This window comes from Cervus canadensis, chromosome 6 (genome assembly GCF_019320065.1).
Source record: "Cervus canadensis isolate Bull #8, Minnesota chromosome 6, ASM1932006v1, whole genome shotgun sequence".
In the NCBI taxonomy this organism is placed as follows: domain Eukaryota; kingdom Metazoa; phylum Chordata; class Mammalia; order Artiodactyla; family Cervidae; genus Cervus; species Cervus canadensis.
The window spans coordinates 81,900,741-81,921,669 of record NC_057391.1 but is presented as its reverse complement, the minus strand read 5'-3'; the positions used below and the strand labels follow the sequence as shown (position 1 = coordinate 81,921,669).

General features: G+C 48.8%; 1 protein-coding gene across 1 annotated transcript in view; it reads left to right on the top strand.

Annotated features, from left to right (window-relative positions):
• TGFB3 (transforming growth factor beta 3) overlaps positions 1–20,929 on the top strand; it is a 32,362-nt gene extending 11,433 nt beyond the window's left edge. The window contains exons 3-8 of the mRNA XM_043472608.1: positions 6,851–7,014; positions 7,518–7,647; positions 12,767–12,874; positions 15,486–15,651; positions 18,236–18,389; positions 19,677–20,929. Of these exons, the coding sequence (XP_043328543.1) occupies positions 6,851–7,014; positions 7,518–7,647; positions 12,767–12,874; positions 15,486–15,651; positions 18,236–18,389; positions 19,677–19,835 (881 nt within the window). The 3' untranslated portion in view covers positions 19,836–20,929. The remainder of the gene's footprint in view (positions 1–6,850; positions 7,015–7,517; positions 7,648–12,766; positions 12,875–15,485; positions 15,652–18,235; positions 18,390–19,676) is intronic.

Below are 20,929 nucleotides of genomic sequence, written 5' to 3'. Positions count from 1 at the left end.
AGCAGGGGACTACTTGGGATATCATGGAGGATCTGGGGCCCCATGGGACCCGAGTGATGCCAGCGAGGCTTGCAGGTGCAAGCAGGAAGCAGGCCCAGACTGTGCAGCTGGTGGAGGTGACACAGAGGCTGAGCAGACGTAGGCCTGGCCCGCCCTGCAGCTGGTCAGGTGCTGAGCCAGCCCCAGAGAGGCAGACACACAACGCACCCTAATTATAAAGAAGGCAGTGGGCAGATGCAAACGTCTAACAGATGCCGAGAGGGAGCAGAGAGCCACCCTCCAAGGCCTGGGGTGAGGGAAGTGTGTCTAGAACTCATGAGGGTGGACTGGGGTCTAGTGCCAGAGCCCCGGCTACTGGGGTGATAGGATTCCACTCGCTTCCACATCTCATCACTCCCAGCCCCTTCCGGTACCCAGTGGGACAGGCTCTCAGAGGAAGGTGGCAGCAGGAGTTGGGGCAAGCAGACAGAGGTGCCTGGAGGGCAAAGTGGAAGAAGGACTAACTGCTAGAGGCACAGAAAGGGCACCAAGGTGAGCAAAGAGGATAAGACCGTTCTCTGGCTCTGCCTGTCAGATGGGTACCCTGATTTCCCTATTTTCCAGATGAGAAGACTATAACGTGCATCAGTTAAGTGAATTGCCCTTAAAGAACCAGGGCTGTAACCTAGACATTCTGCCTACAGAATGCATGTTGTCAAGCACTAATGCAAACTGTAAAAATACATACTGTCAGTCCTGCGTTTAACCTTTAGGCTCCAAGAGAACTTTGGTTGATAATATGAATGAATTGGGCTTCCCCGGTGGCTCAGACAGTGAAGAATCTGCCTGCAAGGCAGGAGACCCAGGTTCCATCCCTGGGTGGGGAAGATCCCCTGGAAAAGGAAATGGCAACCCACTTCAGGATTCTTGCCTGGGAAATCCCGTGGACAGGGGAGCCTGGTGGGCTACAGTCCGTGGATCATAGAGTTGGACATAACTGAGTGACTAACACACACACACATACACACATATGAATGAATCACAGTTTGGACCAAGCAGGTAGGCATAGGAACCTGTAACACTGGTGGCAGATTGTATAGCGGGATCACTGGGTGTTTTCTTTCTTAGCTCTGCCTGTTTTTATGGCTGGGAGATTCATATAGCCTCAGACATTCTCCTGGAAGTGTTTTCTTTATCTGCTGAAGAATCCCAAGCAGGTTAAGCAGCTACACTGTGTGGAAATGAGCAAATCACCTCTCTGACCCTCCGTTTCCTCATCAGTAAAGTTAACCTCTAAACTCCTTTCCAGCTGAAACAATTCTATTGGGTTGGCCAAAAACTTCATTCAGATGTTACGGATGAACTTTTGGCCTACCCAAAATATATACATCTGGGGTGATTCAGCAGATCTCTGCTGGGAGGTGAAGGCAAGGCTTACATATATATATATATATATATCTTATTCCTTTATAATTCCCCAGGATTTTGCTATGGGAAGTGGGTGGAGGCTTTCTTTGACCCACATGGTGGGGACCCACATATCTTTTTCAGTTCTTTTGTCATCCTTGTTATCAGGATTTGCAGTGTAGGTGTTGTTTTAACTTCTGGCTTGTAATTATCTGTGTCTGGTAAGAGACTCTTGTTTTTATCCAAGGTCTGGCGCTAAGACAACCAGCAAAACCAGAATTCACAAGCAAAGAGATATTTTAGCATTTCTTTTCTGGATGCTGCTTTTAGATCATGTTCATTCTGAAAATTAAAAGATATTTCCTATTGAAAGAACCTATTGAAAGAACCTAAGTGCCAATGCCCTTGGCATGCTAGGTCAGTGTTTCTCTAAGTGTGGTCCATAGGTTAGGTAAATGTGAAAAATGTGGATTCCCAGGCCCCAATCCACCCTTACAGAGTCAGAGTCTCTGGGGGTTGGGGGTAGGGTGGGGTAGGGTTGGGGGGCAGTGTCATCTTGGAGAATCTGTATTTTTAACATGCTCCTTATTGATTTGTAAGTGCACTGATGCTTAAGACTCAATGAAAGAGGGCAAAACCCTTGGAGGGCCTGCAAACACAAGTGCCTACAGAGGCCAGGCAGCTGATGCAGATAATCTGGAGGAAAAGCTGCAGCACAGAGACCACAGTGAACTGCATAGGACACTTGACCTCAGGGTCACAGAGAGAACAGGCTGTGTAGAGGAGGCTGGTGGGAGGGGGGCCTGGAAAATCCAATGAAAAGATGGCACCTTCTGCTCAGCTCCTGCAGATTTTTGAATTTGGGAACATGGGTCCAATTGGACTAGATCCTAACTGCTTCCCAGAATAGCAGAAAATCTGAATCTTGCTGTGAAATTTCCCAGTTTTTAACCTACCTGGGCTTAAAACATTTGTGGCTTCTAATTCAAAATTTTACAAAATGATGCATTGGCCAAACAGTATTTTAATGGGTTAACATTTAAAGGGTAAATCCTTAAAGCTGTGGCTTATCAAACTTCCAGGGCATCTGGATGCCATGGTACCCTTTGCAGAGCACTATAAACCATGGTTCTCAGTCCTGGCTACATCTTAGAGTCATCTGGAGGTCTTTTTGAAAAAAGAAGTTCTGGACCCACCCACACTCCAACAAGGTCATCAGAATCTCTGGAGAGCAGGTCCAGGCATCATCTGTTTTTAAAACTCTCCAGGTGATTCTCAGGAACAGCTAGAGTGGAGGAACACTGCCACATTGATGTATGTAGTCCCATCACTGGAGCAAGCAGCAGTTTTACTAGCTGAAATGATGGACACAGCAGAGGTACATCTAGGAGCCCAGGTGTCTGAAACATTAAAAAAATAAAAATGCACGGTCTAAACATGGTCAGCTGTTTCCAGGTTTTTCCATGAATACTCTGCATGAATATTCTTTGTTTATTTTTCTTTCCCTATAGCAAAAAAGGAGAAAATGGCACCCATTAATACATATACTTTGTGTGCAATGGAAAAAGTTGGTCATAATTTAATTTGTCAAGGTGGACCCCCTCGTTCAGCTTTCAATAATACTAGTGTTCTGCAGAAGCAGGGCTTAATCACCAAACTGACTGGGAACTGGCTTTTGTCTGAGGCTTAGGTTGGTACTCTAGGCCCATTTCATGGAATCCTGCTACGTTTTGTTGGTGAAACCATCCCTCCAGTAGATGATCTCTGAGGTCCCCTCCAACTTCCACATTCTCTGTTTCGGTAAATGAGGTCAGAACCTGGGTTCAAATCCCACCTCTGCCACCTACTAGCTGAATGATTTTTTTTTTAATCTTTATTTATTTGTTGATTTTTGGCCATACTGGGGCTTCGTTGTCGTGTGGGCTTTCCTGTAGTTGGAATGAGTGTGGGCTGCTCTCTCGTTTCTGTGTGCGGGCTTCCTTTGTCTCAGAGCACAGGCTCTAGAGTGCATGGGTTTCGGTAGTTGCAGCACGTGGGCTGGGTAGTGGCATTTCCCAGGCTCTATAGCACAGGCTCAGCAGTTGTGGCGCATGGACTTTGTTGCTCCGTGGCATATGGGGTCTTTCCGAACCGGGGATCGAACCCGCGTCTCCTGCATTGGCAGGCGGATTCTTTACCACTGGGTCACCAGGGTAACCTTCAGCTGAGTGATTTGGAAAAGTGACTTAACCTTTCTGATGCTCAGGCTTCTCTTTTTAAAATGGTAAATCTTACTGATTCTCCTCAAGGATTGTTAGAGGGTCAGGTGAGTTAATAGAAGTTCTATGAAATGTAAGAGAGTGTTATTACATTTTATTTATTTATACTCTGGCTCATTCCATGAAATATTTAAAGCACTGTTAGTATTCAGTGGATTTAACGGTCAAGGAGATTGTGTCTGCATTTTATTTTCTCTCCCACTAATGACTGTGTCTGAGCTTTGCTTGCTAGTGTCAGTTTGCGTGTATCAACTAATTCATGTGTCACCCTGGCCAAGACCCCTCTGGGCATGAATTTCTTCATCTGAAGTGGGTTGTACTAGATCAGCTGTCCCCAGCCTTTTTGGCACCAGGGACCAGTTTCATGGAAAACAATTTTTCCACAGACAGGGGCAATGGGGGTGAGGTGGAGCTCCGGCAGTAATGGGAGTGATGGGGAGCGGCGGTGAATACAGGTGAAGCTTCACTGGCTCACCCTGCTGCTCGCCTCCTGCTGTGAAGCCCGGTTCCTAGTTCCCTGAGGAACTAGAGGAGCCCTAACATTCCTTCTGAGTCTGATAGAAATCTGTAGATCCTAAGGAGTTAAAAATGACCTTTCCCACCTCCTTGAAATCTCCCTGAAATTCCCACCAAGAGGAGTCTATCTTGGGGAACAGTAACTGATGGATGAACTGGAAGAGACAAAGAAAGAGAGGTGACTAGGGTGTCCTGAAGATCCTCTTGGCTTCCCATTCCCCCATCTCCTGGCTCCCCACTGTCTTGTCCCCACTCTGAGTCACCTCACTGGCACAGGCTATCTTGTTTCGCTTTTCCTTTTTATAGCAATGTGCACACTGCAAGGAGATATCTTTTATCCCCTCTTGCAACAGTTACTAGAGTTTTGTAATGTTGCTTTGCTGTTCAGTCGCTCAGTCATGTCCCACTCTGCAACCCCATGGACTACAGCCCACCAGGCTTCCCTGTCATTTACCATCTCCCGGAGTTTGCTCAAACTCATGTCCATTGAGTCGGTGATTCCATCCAACCATTTCATCCTCTTTTGCCCTCCTTATCCTCCTTGCCCTCAACCTTTCCCAGCATCAGTGTCTTTTCCAATGAGTCAGCTCTTCACACTAGGTGGTCAAAGGATTGGAGTTTCAGCTTCAGCATCAGTCCTTCCAATGAATATTCAGGGTCTATTTCCTTTAGGATGGACTGGTTTGATCTCCTTGCTGTCAGGGACTCTCAAGAGTCTTCTCTAGAACCACAGTTTGAAAGCATCAATTCTTCAGTGCTCAGCCTTCTTTATGGTCCAGCTCTCACATCTGCAAGGAGCTTACCTATGTCCAGGGGGTTTACAGACTTTCAAACTCAAAAACTGAACTGCCAATATGATCCCTCTTTCTGATCCTATCTGAAATGGTTTAGGGGAATCATTGGCGGTATTCATTCTTTCAAAGCCAGTTATTAATCAGGGCTTCATTAGCTGGCATTCACACATTTGTTTTCCCAACATCTGTTCCATTGATTTTCTAAGAGCCAGTGTCAGACCCACCAGATGGCAATTTCCAGAAACACTCACTCATCCTTTCCTAAAGCTCAGTAGCGCGTGTGCTTGTGTCCAGGCCTCTGATCCTCCCGCCCTGTCCATGACTTCCTAAACCACCCCTGGGGTGATTATGGGCTTGTTCCAGCCATGTTCATTATGTGTGGAATCTGGGTCTCTGAGCTTGAATTTCAAGTTCTGGCTGTTGTTACCATTTGTGTAAAAAGTGTTTCTCTGGGGTGTTAATGCTGCTCAGACCTTGAGGTTGTAAAGAAAAGGCAGGATCTTTTTGTTTCCCTTGTCTCTGATAGGAGTGGGAAAGAGCATGTGCTGCCTTCTGTCTGTGGACAGAGGTGCAGAGGCCAGCAGGGTGCAGAGGCTGGCGTGGCATGTGCAGACAGGGAAAGTAACTCTTAGGAGCCAATGGTGATGGACCCCCTTTATGTGATGAAGAAGTATCTGGGGGTCTGCCAGGCTCTAGATGTGGGCTCTTTGTCACCCCTGTGCTATCTTGTTAGAGCTAAAGTGTCACTTTCCATGACTCCCTACTGTTCATGATATAAAATCAACCCCTCGGTCTGACCTTTCAGCCTCCCCACAGGTAGATCCCAATCGACTGTCTTGACCTTGTCTCATGGGCTGCAGCTTGGCTGCTTTGGGTCCTTCTTACTCACTTGCATTTCCCTCTCCTTCTTGCTTTTGCTTCCAGTATCCTTCCACATAAAATTTCTTTCCTTTGCATCCTTAGACCCTTTCCTCCCGTTGGACCCATATCAAATAATCACCACTGATGCAACGTGCTGTCCCTCTCTCCCTCCTCTGACCTGTCTACAGCAACTTCTGAGCGTCTCCAAAGGCCCTTAGTGCTTTCTGTCTGCTCCTGTTGTTTGGTCCACACACTAATAGCCCCGCCTCTGAATGCTAATCTCCTTGAAGGCAGGGCCCCTGTCTGTCCATTTTTTAAAATGTTACTTATTTGACTGTGTCGGATTTTTGTTTCTGCACACAGGATCTTCATGGCTTCATGTGGGATCTTTTGTTGTGACATGTGGACTCTGGTTGTGGTGCGTGGGCTCAGTAGTTGCAGAACTTGGGTGTAGTTTCTCCCCAGACGCCTGAGATCTCAATTCTCTGACCAGAGGTTGAATCCATGTCCCCTGCCTTGACGGTGGATTCTTTACCGTTGGCCCACCAGGGACCATTTTTGCTTCCCACCGTTAGCCTGTGCTCGGCATATAGCATTTGCTCAACGCATGTCTGATGAATGAATAAATGCCTGAATGAACAAAGGCGTGAATGATTCAGCTAGCTATGCAGTGATGAAACTTCTAGGGGAAATTGCTGATGCTGTTGGAGAATCTATATTTTTTTAAAGGAGTAGGAAAGCAGGTTGGACAGCTTGACAGAGTGGGGATAACGCGACGAGGGGTTGGAGGGGCCAGTTGTTAGTGCCATGTCCTGGATGGGGCTCCATGCCTTGCTTCTCCATCAGGCCTGTGTGTGATTCCGGGGCCACCAAGGATCTTCCCATTTTTTTACCTGTAGGTCTGAGGCCTCAAGGCTCTAGCGCGGTCACAGGTGGGCCCCCAGCCCCTTGATGAGTGTCCGCTGGCAGCACACTGTCCCCATGGGTGTCGCTCACGCTGTGCTTCCCCCCCTCCCCCAATGCTCTGCCTCCTAGATGATCTGACCGTCTGCCCCAAAGGCATCACCTCCAAGATTTTCCGCTTCAACGTGTCCTCAGTGGAGAAAAATGAAACCAACCTGTTCCGAGCAGAATTCCGGGTCTTTCGGATGCCCAACCCCGCCTCCAAGCGCAGCGAGCAGAGGATTGAACTCTTCCAGGTGAACCTCCTCCCGGGACAGACACCACGTGGCCGGGGAGGGGGGAAGTCAGTTCCTTTGCCAGACTGAGCCTGCGCTCTGCTCAGAGAGCAGCAGACCTGGGTGTGAATCCCGCCTTCTCTGAGCCTTAGTTTCTGTACCTGTGTCTGTCATTAAGAACAGGGGTCCCTAACCTCTGGGCCACGGACCGGTACCTCCTGTCAGATCAGCGGCCGGCGGCATTAGATTAGAAATAAAGTGCACGATAAAGGTAATGCGCTTGAAACATCCCAAGACCACCCCCCTCCTTCCCGATCCATGGAAAAGTTATCTTCCATGAAACTGGTCCCCGGTGTCAAAGAGTTTGGGGATTGCTGCTTAAGAGGATTAAGACTTAACTGAGGAGCTCGAAAGAGCATTTCAGAAGTCTTAGTTTGCTCCTGTTCCCCGCCCCGTACTGCTGCACCGTGACGCCCAGGTGCCCTGTCCTGGCCTCGGGACTTACTCCTTCCTCTGCCCCGTAGATCCTCCAGCCGGGTGAGCACATAGCCAAGCAGCGGTATATCGATGGCAAGAACCTGCCCACGCGGGGCACTGGCGAGTGGCTTTCTTTCGACGTCACAGACACTGTGCGTGAATGGCTCTTGCGGAGAGGTAGGTCGACTCAGGATGAGGATTTTGGAAGGAACCTCTGGTCCCTTTTTTCTTCATGACACAGGGGAAGGGATGGCACTAGGGGAGACGAGATCTGGGTTCAAAGCCCAGGTTGGCCATTAACTTTCAGTGTGCCCATCATTCCTTCATTCGACTGATACTGAGTAAATGCTCAGAGCCAGGCCCTTGGGGATTCAGCAGTAAACCAGACAAGCAGGGTCCCAGATCTCATGGGGCTTTTGTTCTGGTGGGAGAGGCACGTAGTAAACAAATAAACACTGAGGAAGAAGACTTTCCAACAGTGATGAGTACCAAGTAAAACAGAAAGAGGGTGAAGTGATAGTGCCTGGGTGGGACCCATCATCAGATACACAGTGAGAGCCTCTATGAAGAAGGAGCTGGTGCACGGAGATCTGAGGGATGGGAAAGAGCCAGTCTGTGAAGGTCAGGATAAAGGATGTGCAAAAGCAAAAGCAATGAAGCAATGAATGAAACAAGCAAAAGCAATGAAACCCAGGCTCAGTTGTTCTGGCAGCAGCAGACTGCCTGGTATGACTGGAGCTGGGGCGTTCAGAGAGGACCAGGAGCCAAGACGTAGGACCCGCAAGGCCGTGGTCAGGCGTTAGAACCTGTTCCCAGTGTGATGAGATGTTACAAGCGGGGCTGGGAACGTGGGGTGAGGTGATTTGGTTTAAGATCCTCTGGTTGTCGTGAGGTCAAGGGAAGAAGTTAGGGGCCACTGCAGCAGCCAGCCCACGTGAGAGCACTGTGGGCATTGGCTGGGCCCGTGTGCTCTGGAGTGTGGGTTTGTTCTGTATTTTGGAGGCGGAGCCAATAGGATTGACGGGGCTGATTAGGTGTGGGGCGAGAGGACACAAGAGGAGTCTAGATGACTCTGAAGATTTGGGACTGAACACCCAGATGGTAACTCTTACTGAAATAAGGAGGCCTGGGAGATGAGCAGGTTTGGAGGTAGGTTCTATTTTGTTGGTTAATTTTGAAAGGCCTGCTAGCCATACAGGTAGGGCTGTCTAGTGTGCATATCAGACTTCATATGGTCCAAATCTCTCCTCCACTCATTCTGCTTCCTCACCTTCCCTGCAAGCCTCACAGAGCCATTTTAAAGATCCATTGTATTTAAAGAACCTCCAGATTTTTGGCTCGTTATGTGAGTGCTGTGTGTGGTCACTCAGTTGTGTTGACTCTGCCACCCCATGGACTGTAGCCCTCCAGGCTCCTCTGTCCAAGGAGTTTGTCTGGGCAAGAATACTGGAATGGGTTGTCATTTTCTATTCCAGGGGATCTTCTCGAATCAGCACTTGAACCCTCTTGTGCCTCCTGCATTGGCAGGTGGATTCTTTACCACTGCGCCCCCTGGGAAGCCCGTTATGGGAGAGTAAGCTTCTATTAGGTCAGATGAGGAAATGGAGGCCCAGAGAAGTTAAGTGGCTTGACCAGAGTCATTGAGCCTGGATTAGAGCTTGAATTTCCTGACTGACAGTCTTGGGGACTCAGGGCATCACACTCCACTATTTCTCCTCTTCTGTACTTGGTGGCACTTCCTGGTCTGGTGCTCAGTGGGCTGAGGGTACCTAAGGCAGTCCTGTGTGTTCCTTGTGTCCCTCTTACGAAGAATTTTCTACCTTCATCAGCTGCCGTGGATCCATGGTCCACCCACATATGGATACCCAGAGTCTCTGGGACAGCTGGGTCCTTCCTTGTCCTCCTCGATGGTTTAGGAAATTAAGGGTTAACACTTGAAGGCAGCGATCACAAACACGTTGGCCTACATATTGTTTTCAATTTAACTAGAGGTTAACAGTTTTAATTAATGTCCGGAGATTTCACATAAAACCTAGACATTCGACTTTTCTTGACAAATGGGTAACAATCCATCAGAGATGAGTAGGACCACCTCTTGAAGGTGGGGCATGTGGTCTTCATGTCACCCCAGGCCCCACCATCCCCCAGTGTTCCCCACGAGTGAGACTGGCAGTCCCAGCTCCGCATGACGCACGGGCTCACTCTGCTCACATAACTTGCTGGGCTCCCTCGGCATCTGAGTGTGCAGGCCCCCATCTGAGGGGCATAACCTGGTGGCTGAGCTGACAGATAGTGGGCTGGAGGTCCTGCCTCAGCTCCAAGGGTTCCGGGAACTCCATGGAGTCTCCCCAACTGCACACGAAAGGAGGAAACCTCAGAGAACCCAGGCGCGTCAGCTAAGAGCAGCACCATGGGAAATCTGACTCAGCCAGCACTCTGCCTAGAACTCAACATGGCTGCAGAGAAGAGAGGCCAGGGAGATTCATCTCTTAGCTTCCCTGTCTGATTCTGATCAGCTCCACCTGGATTTCTTTGAAGCCCTGGGCACTTAGTTCTTATGTTCACAGCTGCAGAACTCAATGAGAAGTTTGCATTGAGAATGATTTCCATCCTCCTTGAGACATCAAAAAAGATAATTTCATAATAAAACCTATGGGTGTCCCACCCACCATCCACACCACTGCCAATTCTGAGGTTACTCCTTCCCTGGAACCTTCTGTTCCCACTCTAGCAGATGCTGCCCACCCGTGTTTGGGGGAGTCAGACACAGACCTTTACTCTGAAGAGTTTCTGAGTCTCTTGAAGGTTCTTGGGCCCAAACAAAGTGGTAAATGGACTGAAAATGGAGGAGTCAGCAGTGTGGACTGTGAGGAAACTGAGTCACATGTCCAGTCATGTATTAGTTCAGCAAACATCGAAGAGCCTGCTCTGCACCAGTTCCCTTCTGGGCTAAGAGCCAGCTGGAGCCCTCTCCAGGGTTGGGGGCCCAGACCTCACACCCTTTTGTGCAATTGGTCCAGTGTGTTGGCTTCTCTGTGCAGAGCCAGGCCTCCCCGAGCAGGCGGGTGAGGAGCATGCCCAGCGCCTCGGCTCAGGATAAGGGGCGCACTGGGAAAATACAACTGTTTTGTATCTCAGTGACTGGGTGGGCATCTTCCTTGGTGGTCCCTGCTGGGCCCTCTTTGTTCTTCTTTGTCTCGAACAGTCAGGGGTGTGGCTCTGATGTCAGGCTGCCTGTGTTTGAATCTTGGTTCTACCACTTACTGGACATCTCCATCAAGCCATTTAGTTTTCCCCGAGCCTCAGTGTCCTCATGTGGATAATGGGAGGGAAGGAATAAGTCTGTGCTCTGTAGGATTACTATGGAGATTTCATACATGAGTTAAGGCATGCAGAATCTTAGAGCGTGCAAGGAGCAAGGCTCAACAAACGTTGGTGATTGTCTCTGTCGTTCTCTGAGCCTCCTGCCTAAATGGACCCTGTTAGCTCCAGGCATCATCTCACATTCACCACCTGCACCCTAACCCTAACTCTCCCCAACACGTCTGCTTCTCAGCCTTCTAACTCACAGACCCATGGGACTTTCAGTCTCTCCTGGACTGAAAATTCTTCTGGGTAATAGAAGTGTACTATGTTTTATGTAACCCATTTCAGCTACTCCAGCTCCTTCTTGTACCTGCCTTAAACCAGAAAGAGTACACTCCTTATGCCTTCCTCTCTGTTCACTTCTAGTTCTCCATCTGGGGCTCAGCATCCTTATTATATTGGCTCCTCCCCTCCCTACCAGAGCTCACCTGGAACAGAAAGCTCAGCAGGTGTCCGTGTGTCCCAGATGCTGCCGTGACTGGGGTGGGATAGATGAAGCTGGGATCTAGAGTTTACGGAAGAAGGGACTGAACTGGGTTTTTTAAAATTATTTATGACTGTGCTGGGTCTTTGTCGCTGAGTGCGGGCTTTCTGTAATTGTGGATAGCAGGGGCTACTCTCTAGTTGCAGTGCATAGGCTTCTCATTGCAGTGGCCTCTCTCGTTGCAGAGCATGGTCTCTAGGGGGCACAGGCTTCAGTAGTTTAGGCAAGTGGGCTCCGCAGTTGTGGCTCCCGGGCTCTGGAGCACAGGCTCAGCAATTGTGGCCCATGTGTTTAGTTTGCTTCACAGCATGTGGGTTCTTCCCGGATCAGGGATGGAACCTGTGTCTCCTGCATTGGCAGGCAGATTCTTTCCCACTGAGCCTCTGGGGAAGCCCCTTGAGCTGGCTTTTAACCAGTAGAACTGGGACATCCAGGTCTGCCCAACGCTGCCTGCAGTCTCTGGGGTTGGGCCATTCTGCCCATGAGAAGGATGTTGAGCTGGCCCGGACTCTTTGGGGTTTTCCCTGATGACATCAGATTTCTGGAAGACTCCAGGTTGGCCCCAGGGCTGGATGCTCACACAGAACTAGGGTGATCTCAGACAGCAGTGCATCTCTGAACTCAGGCTGACCCTGAACTCAGAGGTCATCGCCCACGTCCTCCCATACCTGATCACTGCCCTGGATCAAGAGAGCTTCCCTGGTTCTTACCCACCAGAATTGGCATGATCCTAGACTCTACCTGGTTCCTCTGTACAAAACTACTGGATTCAGTTCAAATTTTTCATTTATTTTTCTCCCTTTCTTCCTTCCACTTTATATTCAACCCCTTTTACTAATTTCCTTGCTTTTCCAGTTTTAGTTACCAAAATACCTAATCCCACAGCCAATAGGAGAAAGGGCCAGAGCTGGCCTTTTAGCCCCAGAATATGAGTCACCAAACCCTGGCAGTCCAGGCTTCCTCACACTTGTCAACTCTTGTTCCTCTTCCTCTCTGCTCCATCCTTTCTCAGCAGGTTGGTTGAACGTCTCCTCTCCCAGCTGACACATCGGGGGTGTGACTGTTTTCCTGCTCCTTTGCTGTGCCCTCATTCTTTCACCCCTACTAGGCTGGTGACAACTTTTCCCTAATACCATCCTTGGAAAAATAGATGCCTATTAAAATTCTCCTGCATGAGGCCCACTAGTGTATGCTCCCATTTGGTGACACTTAACACAACAGAAATATTGGAACAAGGCGACACGAGCATGAAGGTCCACGATAGCTTTGGGAGCATTTTCTGTCTCCTGTGATCCTCAGTCTGACTCTGGTCCCGTGACTGTGTGTGGCGGGAGAAACCTTGGATCGTCCGTGTGTGGCTGTGGGTATATAGCTATGTGGGTATACATGCTGCGTGCTTCATCATGCAGACTGCTTTTCTCACCAACTCTGTGTCTTATTTTGCAGAATCTAACTTAGGTCTGGAAATCAGTATCCACTGTCCATGTCACACCTTTCAGCCCAATGGGGATATCCTGGAAAACATTCAAGAGCTGATGGAAATCAAATTCAAAGGTAACAAAAGGGATGTTTATGGTAGGATGGGTGGGGGGAGTTAATAAAGCTAGATAAAACAGGAGACCCCTGGCCAGATCCTGAGAAGAGGAAGCAAGCTCCCTCACAGAGATGGCTGACTGTTTTGTATTGGGTTGGCCAGAAAGTTCATTTGGGATTTTTCCATATTCTGTTTTGTTCTCAAAGCAAGAACTCCCTAGTCTATAGAGAGTGCATGAGGATCTGGAAGACAGTGTTGTGCTGATGAGAGCTCTGAAATCATACAGGCAAGCTGGTCCACTTCTCTGAGCTTAGTCAGCAAACTGGGGGTGAGGGTACCTCTTTTACAGGGTTGTCATGAAATTATGTGAGATTACATATGTGAAATAAAGTGCTTGGATACTCAGCAAATGAGAGTTGTCTTCACTTCCGCTAAAAGCAATGGACTTTGGTGGCCCTGAGCACGAGCGCTCTGACTGCTGGGCTTTCCAGATGTTGCACAGCCCACCCAGGGCGTCATCTGGGTTTGAGCTGCTTCAGGCCTCAGGGTGCTTGGCTTGGAGAGGCCAAGCTAGCTGAGAGACATTTCTGGTTTTCCAGTATGTTTTCAAGCTGCTGAGCCTAGACAGTCTCTGAATGTCAGAGAAGTTCTGTTTTCTTTGCGAAGCCCTGCTGTGGGTTCACGGAGGCACTCCTGAGGCCAAGTGGTTTGTCCAGGTCAAACTAACCAATTTAAAGCCTAAGGTCAGAGATGTGTCTGGAAAAAGGTACCTGTTTCAGGGCCTCTCTTGACTCCCAGCCCTGGGAAGTCCCTCATGAACTTTATTTCTGAGCCTAATTTTTTTTTTGGCTGTACTGAGAGTCCCTTGGACTGCAAGGAGATCCAATCAGTCCATCCTAAAGGAGATGAATCCTGGGTGTTCATTGGAAGGACTGATATTGAAACTGAAACTCCAGTACTTTGGCTACCTGATGTGAAGAGCTGACTCATTGGAAAAGACCCTGATGCTGGGAAAGATTGAGGGCAGGAGGAGAAGGGGACGACAGAGGATGAGATGGTTGGATGGCATCACCGACTCAATGGACATGGGTTTGGGTAGACTCTGGCAGTTGGTGATGGACAGGGAGGCCTGGTGTGCTGTGGTTCATGGGGTCGCAAAGAGTCAAACACGACTGAGCGACTGAACTGAACTGAGTCTTTGTTGTTGCACTCAAGGCTTTCTCTACTTGTGGCATGCGGGGTCTTCTCTAGTTGTGATACAAGGCCTTCTCACCGAGGTGCAGGCTTTTCTTGTTGCAGACATGGGTGGGCTCTAGAGTGTGCGGGCTTGGTAGTTGCCATGTGCAACAGAGCCTATTTTTTTTTTTTTAAAGCAAATCATTGGACATCCTAATCACAGAACCTCAGAGCTCAAAAGACCTTTGAAGTCCTTACCTACATCCTGAATTGGGATGAAATCCTCCCATTTCAGTCAATAGTTATCTTGTTCAGAAAGATTTTCAGAAAAGGAAACTTGCGATTCAGCTTGCCATTGATCTCCCAGTCCTACTGCCCGTGCGTGAGGTCCATGTCCCTCCTGCAGTTCAGTTCAGCTCAGGTCAGTTGCTCAGTCGTGTCCGACTCTCTGCGACCCCATGGACTGCAGCACGCCAGGCCTCCCTGTCCATCCTGTCACCACGCAAATCCTGCTCCTCCCATTCCTGTCCCTGGTGGAGATGGACAACTGCGGGCAGCTGGCCATCAAAATAGATCTTCTTGTAGTTGAGACTCAAATTCAGTTTCCAAGCTTTGCAGATGAACTAGCAGATTTCCTTTTGGAGTTTATCTGCTGTTTTCATACACTTCATGATCCTATCTGAGTTTTATAGAGAAAACACTTTGAAACTGTAAGTGCAGCGTGAATGTTGTGTGTGTGTGTGTTAGCCCCTCAGTCGTGTCCAGCTCTTTGTGACCCCGTGGACTGCACCCCACCAGGCTCCTCTGTCCATGGGATTTCTTGGGCACGAGTACTGGAGAGGGTTGCCATTCCTTTCTCTAGAGATCTTTCCAACCCAGGGATCGAACGCAGGTCTCCCACATTGCAGGCGGATTCTTTACCGTCTAGGCCACCAGGGAAGGCCTGATGCGAACGTTAGCAATTGTTGATTCTTGTTCCTCTGGCTCCCATTCAAACTGTCTTAAATTGTGACATCTGGAAAGCATAGGGGGACATAATGGCATCTTGACCAGTTCAGATTATGAGAGGAGACTCACACCTCAAGCTCTTAAGTCTCAGGATCTAAACCGACAACTCAGAGGAATGTGCTAGAGCCTCGAAGTGACAAGGATGCTTCAGGAATCTCTGTAGGTTCTCTAGGAAGCATCGCAGGAAGGGCTGTGCCCTCTGGAGGATTACCCATAGGAGTCACAAGGGCATCTGACCACAGGCATCTTGCAGGTCCCTTGATACCAGTTCTTCCATTGGGTCTTCCTGTTCCTGCAGCTGGACATTAGCATGAAGCTGTGTCTTACCCATGCCTTCCTCACAGACCCCAGCATCCCACCTCCTGAACAGGGTGGGGATGGGATGAGAAAGTAGAGTCCACCCTGCCCTCCTCAGACAGGAGACCATCACCTTCCTTCCTTCTGCAGGTGTGGACAGTGATGATGATCCGGGCCGTGGAGATCTGGGGCGACTTAAGAAGAAGAAGGAACACATCCCTCATCTAATTCTCATGATGATTCCCCCAAACCGGCTAGATAGCCCAGGCCACAGTCAGAGGAAGAAGCGGGCCCTGGACACCAATTACTGCTTCCGGTAAGCCTGGGCCCACTCAGGACCTATGAATTCCTGAGACAACATTGACTGCTTGCCTATTGCCCCAGACCTAGGCCTTGAGCAACTGAGGGCCCTCGATGCTTTTCACAAACACCTCAGGAAATGGAGATTTAGAACCTCTTACAAATCTGTTTTTCTGGGAGTCCCACTGTTTTTCCACAGCCCAGTCCTGTAAAGACCTGGACGAACTAAAGGAGGAGGAGAGTGTTGCTAAAATGGCTTGGATTAGAGGCTTGGTCTCTCCATGGTTTTCATGCTTTAAAATACTCTTAAGGTCTGCTTGTGTGGCGGGGAGATTAATGCAGAGATTTCCATTAAAGGCTCAGTTCCCTAGGGAGGGTCCAAGGATGCTACTGGATGAGTGAAAATAAGACAAGTTTCCATTTGCAATGGAGAAGGTGAGCTGGAGAATTTATGAATTTGGAAATAGTTGGACAGCCATTGTAAAGAGGTTAAAAAAAGAGCATCCATTTCTCTTATTTCAGAATAGTTTCTCACTTATAAGGAAGGAGGATAAAAAAGCACAGACAGTGATTACTTAAAGGTAGACAATGACCACATCCATGAGAAGGTCCGAAGGATAAAATGCTTTAAGAATCTGGGACATGGGACTTCCCTGGTGGTCCAGTGGTTAAGACTTCACCTTCAGTGTAGGGGGTGTGGGTTCAATCCCTGGTCGGGGAGCTAAATCCCACGTGCCTCTCGGCCATAAAACCAAAACAGAAATAACAAGTATTGTAACAAATTCAATAAAGGCTTTAGAAGTGGTCCACATTAAAAAAATAATCTTAGAAAAGAATTTGGGACAAGGAGCTCATCTGTGGATGCAGGGAAGGCTTCAGAAGGGTGTGGAACTGGAGCTGGGTCTTCAGGGATGAGTGAGGCTCAGGTATGTAGGGTTATGGGAGGAGGAAGCACTTCTGGTAAAGGAAGGTGTGTGAATGGGTCATTTTGGCTGGAGAGGATGACGCCTGAATGGAGCTGGGGAGAATGAATTGGGAGATTTTTAGATCTAAAACCAGATCTTTTGAGGAACAACAGAACGAACTGGGGATGTTGAGTTTGAGGAACGGAGCATATAGGAAAGGCAGCATGGTTGCCTCCAACTGTCTGAAGGCTGGCATGTCCATTTGTTCTGTGTGGCTCACCCATCAGATAGGAATGGATGATCTTGGCTTCCAGGGCCAGTGGCTTAAGCCACGGGGGATTTCCTGTTCATAAGAAGTATGTAGGAGCAGCCCCAGGGTTGGTCTGGCTGCTTGCTTAATGTTACTGAGGACACAGGCTTTCTCTCTGCCATGCTCAGTACATTGGCTTGTCACCACCTTAGTTATGGTCACATAAGCATAAGCATAAGCAAGACTGCTAGAGTTCTCGGCATCTTGTCCATGCTCAAGACAAGAGGAGGAGGGAAGTAGCAGAAACAGCAGCTTTCCTTTTCCATCTGTGACTTTTTAAAAAAAAAATTTATTTATTTATTTGGCTATACCAGCTCTTAGTTGCAGCACATGGGATCTTTGATCTTCCTTGCACCATGTGAGATCTTTAGTTGTGGCATGTGGGATTTAGTTCCCTTACCAGGGATGGAACCCGTGTGCCCTGTATTGGGAGCGTGGAGTCTTAGCCACTGAACCACGAAGGAGGTCCCTCATCTTTGACTTTTATAAAGAATCAAATATCTTTGCCAGAACTTGCCCTTGCCCACTACATACTTCTGCTTCTGTCTGATTGGTCTATGCAGGGTTGTATGACAATCTCTACCTGCAAGGGAGGCCAGGAAAACAAGTATCTGGTGTTCCAGACTGTAACGGGAGGTGGCAAGAGAGAAGAGGAGTAGGAAGGGCTCTTGAGTATAAAAACAAGAATGTCTACCACGCTTCACCAGGGAACCCACAAAAAGCCAGATTTTGGCCAATAGCTGCCTTTGGAAGTAGCGAGTTTCTAGGTCTCAGCACAGGCTAGATGCCCGCTTGGCAAATGGAATCCTGCAGGCAACAGAACTGAAGTGGTCTGATAGTCGCATTGGGGGTAATCTAGGAATCATGAGTCTAATGGAAAGATATGTCTCGTTTTGATTCAATAGACTCATTTAGAATTAGACTGAGCAGTCATTTACTATAGCGTATAAGTGCCTGAGCTTAGAGTTCATTTCTGGTTGGGTGCACATTAGGGAGGTAACAGTAAAATCAGCTCAACAAAGTTGAGTTGGCTATTAACACTCAGAGCTTGGTTTTAGGTGGAACACTTCAAGTCTTTATTTTGATTCATGATGTAAAAGGGACAGAACCACTTTTGCCTTTTTTCTCTCCATCATGTATTATTTATGTATCTATGCCTTCTATGTCCTTGGGATTCTGGTCTTCAACAGAGGAAAATGCCTTTATAGTTAATACAGCTCAGTGCACTTGAACCTGGGATTCCACTGATTGGAGCCACCTCTTATGGTGACCAGGAAGGACTCCAGGTGCCCAGATGAGGGCTGTTTGTGAAGTTTTTGTGGTAGTGATTTCCCTGTCAGTTGGTTATTTTTTTTTAATAATTTATTTTTCTGCTGTTGTTGCAGCAATTTGGAGGAGAACTGCTGTGTGCGCCCTCTCTATATTGACTTCCGACAGGATCTGGGCTGGAAATGGGTCCATGAACCTAAGGGCTACTATGCCAACTTCTGCTCAGGCCCATGCCCATACCTCCGCAGCTCAGACACAACCCACAGCACGGTATGGTACAGGGTCATGCCATATGGGGTGCTGGGGCTGAGCTGACCAGGCCACTTGTTTAAAAAGGATGCATGACGGGCTGCAGGTTGAATGAGTGGATGGATGATGATCTGGGGTGTAAAATCCCTTATGGTGAAGGTTCTGATTTCGGCCCAACTTCAGTGGGCGACATTATACCCTTTATAACTTTCATGCATCGTTTCAAGCAGACTTTTAAGCTGTTTATTTGCTCTTGTACTATGGGAATTACTTAGCTGTCACATGCCACCCCATATGTCAGAGAATTTGGGGGCCAAAAGACTTCTACAATCAGATGCTGCTGCTGCTGCTGCTAAGTCTCTTCAGTTGTGTCTGATTCTTTTCGACCCCATAGACAGCAGCCCACCAGGCTTCTCTGTCCCTGAGATTCTCCAGGCAAGAACACTGGAGTGGGTTGCCATTTCCTTCTCCAATGCATGCATGCATGCTAAGTCGCTTTAGTCGTGTCCGACTCTGTGCGACCCTATGGACAGCAGCCCACCAGCCTCCTCTGTCCACGGGATTCTCCAGGCAAGAGTACTGGAGTGGGCTGCCATTTCCATCTGTGATCAGATAAAGAACTCTAATAATTCTTTTCTCTTGAATGTAGAAGTTATTTTAAAAGATAATGTAAAACACACAGAAGAAACCAACATGAAACAAAGGGAAGAGACTACAGAGAGAGAGGGAAGTCCACGACTGAAGCTAGCTCTTCTTTCTCTCCAGGGGAATCTGAGAGAGGGCAGTAACTTGTCAAGCATATTTCCTCATAGCTTCTCACCAAAGTGACCAGTTACAGCTAGGAGGAACCAACACAGGCGTGTTTCTTCCCAGCCAAGAGAATTTCATGATCAGTTCCAAGTCCCCTGGTTATTGGGGTCACGCTTAAACCAGTAATGCTCAGACCAATACTGTGAGCGGCAACCTGCCACTCACCCAAACTGGGTTCCGCCAGGTCCTCTGAAATACCATCAGTGGCCCATTTTGGTAGCTCATGGTAAAGAATTTGCTGGCAATGCAGGAGACCCAGATTTGATCCCTTGGTCAGGAAGATCTCCCTGGAGAAGGGAATGGCAACATACTCCAGTACTGTTGCCTGGAGAACTCCATGGACAGAGGAGCCTGGCGGGCTACTGTCCTTGGGGTCTCAAAGAATTGGACACGACTGAGCGACTCAGCACGCAGACTCTGGACCCAAGACCTTGTAGAGTCCCTGGGCCCCGGCTTGAAGCTCCGTTTTCCCAGCCTCTCTGATGCCTCCCTCCCCAGGTGCTGGGCCTGTACAACACCCTGAACCCTGAAGCCTCAGCCTCCCCTTGCTGCGTACCCCAGGACTTGGAGCCCCTGACCATCCTGTACTATGTCGGGAGGACCCCCAAAGTGGAGCAGCTGTCTAACATGGTGGTGAAGTCCTGCAAGTGCAGCTGAGGCCTGACCACCACAGGGAGAGAGGAGGGATTACCACTGCCTGCCTGCCTGCCCCTCGGGAAACACAGCAGCGACGGACCTCACCGCGAGGCCTGGGGCCCGCGACCTCCGGCTCCAGGCAGATGATGGCTGAGACGGGGGTTCCCCTTCTGGAACATTTCTTTTTCTTGCTGGCTCTGAGAATCACTGTAGTAAAGCAAGTGTGGGTTTGGTTAGGGGAAGGTCGATTTCTTCAGGAGACATGGATTTTCCGTGTCAGAGGTGGTGGGGATGGAGGAAGAGGGGTGGTTGAGTCGACGCATTGCAGGGTTCACGGGATTCGGGACACCCTACGGGGCAAGGTGGGGCAGAGAACGGCCTGGACAGGGCCAGACTGGAAGACCCTTGGCGCTGAGGTCAGATTGCTCATCCATTGCTGCCCCATATCTGCTCGAGGGGCATCCGGATCACGTCATACCAGGCAAGCATCTTTCTTTAGGCAGGTTCCCAAGACAAAAGTCCCAGAATTGTATCTCATACTTACCTGGGATTAAGGACAAGTCTGTTAGTTTTGCAAATTGTCCCCTGGACGTCAATCAGTATCGAGGGTCGTTCCGGGAGAAGATCCAGGTAACGCAGGTCCCGGGGGTCATCAACTATATTGGGCCCAATGGATGTACAGAACTCCGAGGTAGAGGGTGGGAACTGACCCTCTCTGGTCTGCTCCTTGGGTTCCTCCTCTCGCCTTCTTCCTTGATTGTTATTTCTCCTTGGACATTTGGCTAGACACCTTCCAGGTCAGGGCGCACATGACTGGAGTTTGGGTCTCTGCAGCCTTGGGGCATCATGGGTTTCCCCTCCTGACCCCCACGCCCCCACCCCGAGACCCTGTGTTCATCTGGTGTTCCTGGAAGCAGGTGCTACAACGTGAGAGGCATGCAGGGAAGTCGCACACGTGCCACACAATGACTTGGCCCCAGACGCATAGACTGAGGTATAAAGACAAATACAAATATTACTCTCAAAATCTTTGTATAAATTTTTGGGGAATCTTGGATCGTTTCATCTTCTGGAAGATTGTTTCTAAACAATAAAAGCCTTATTCTAAGGTGTAA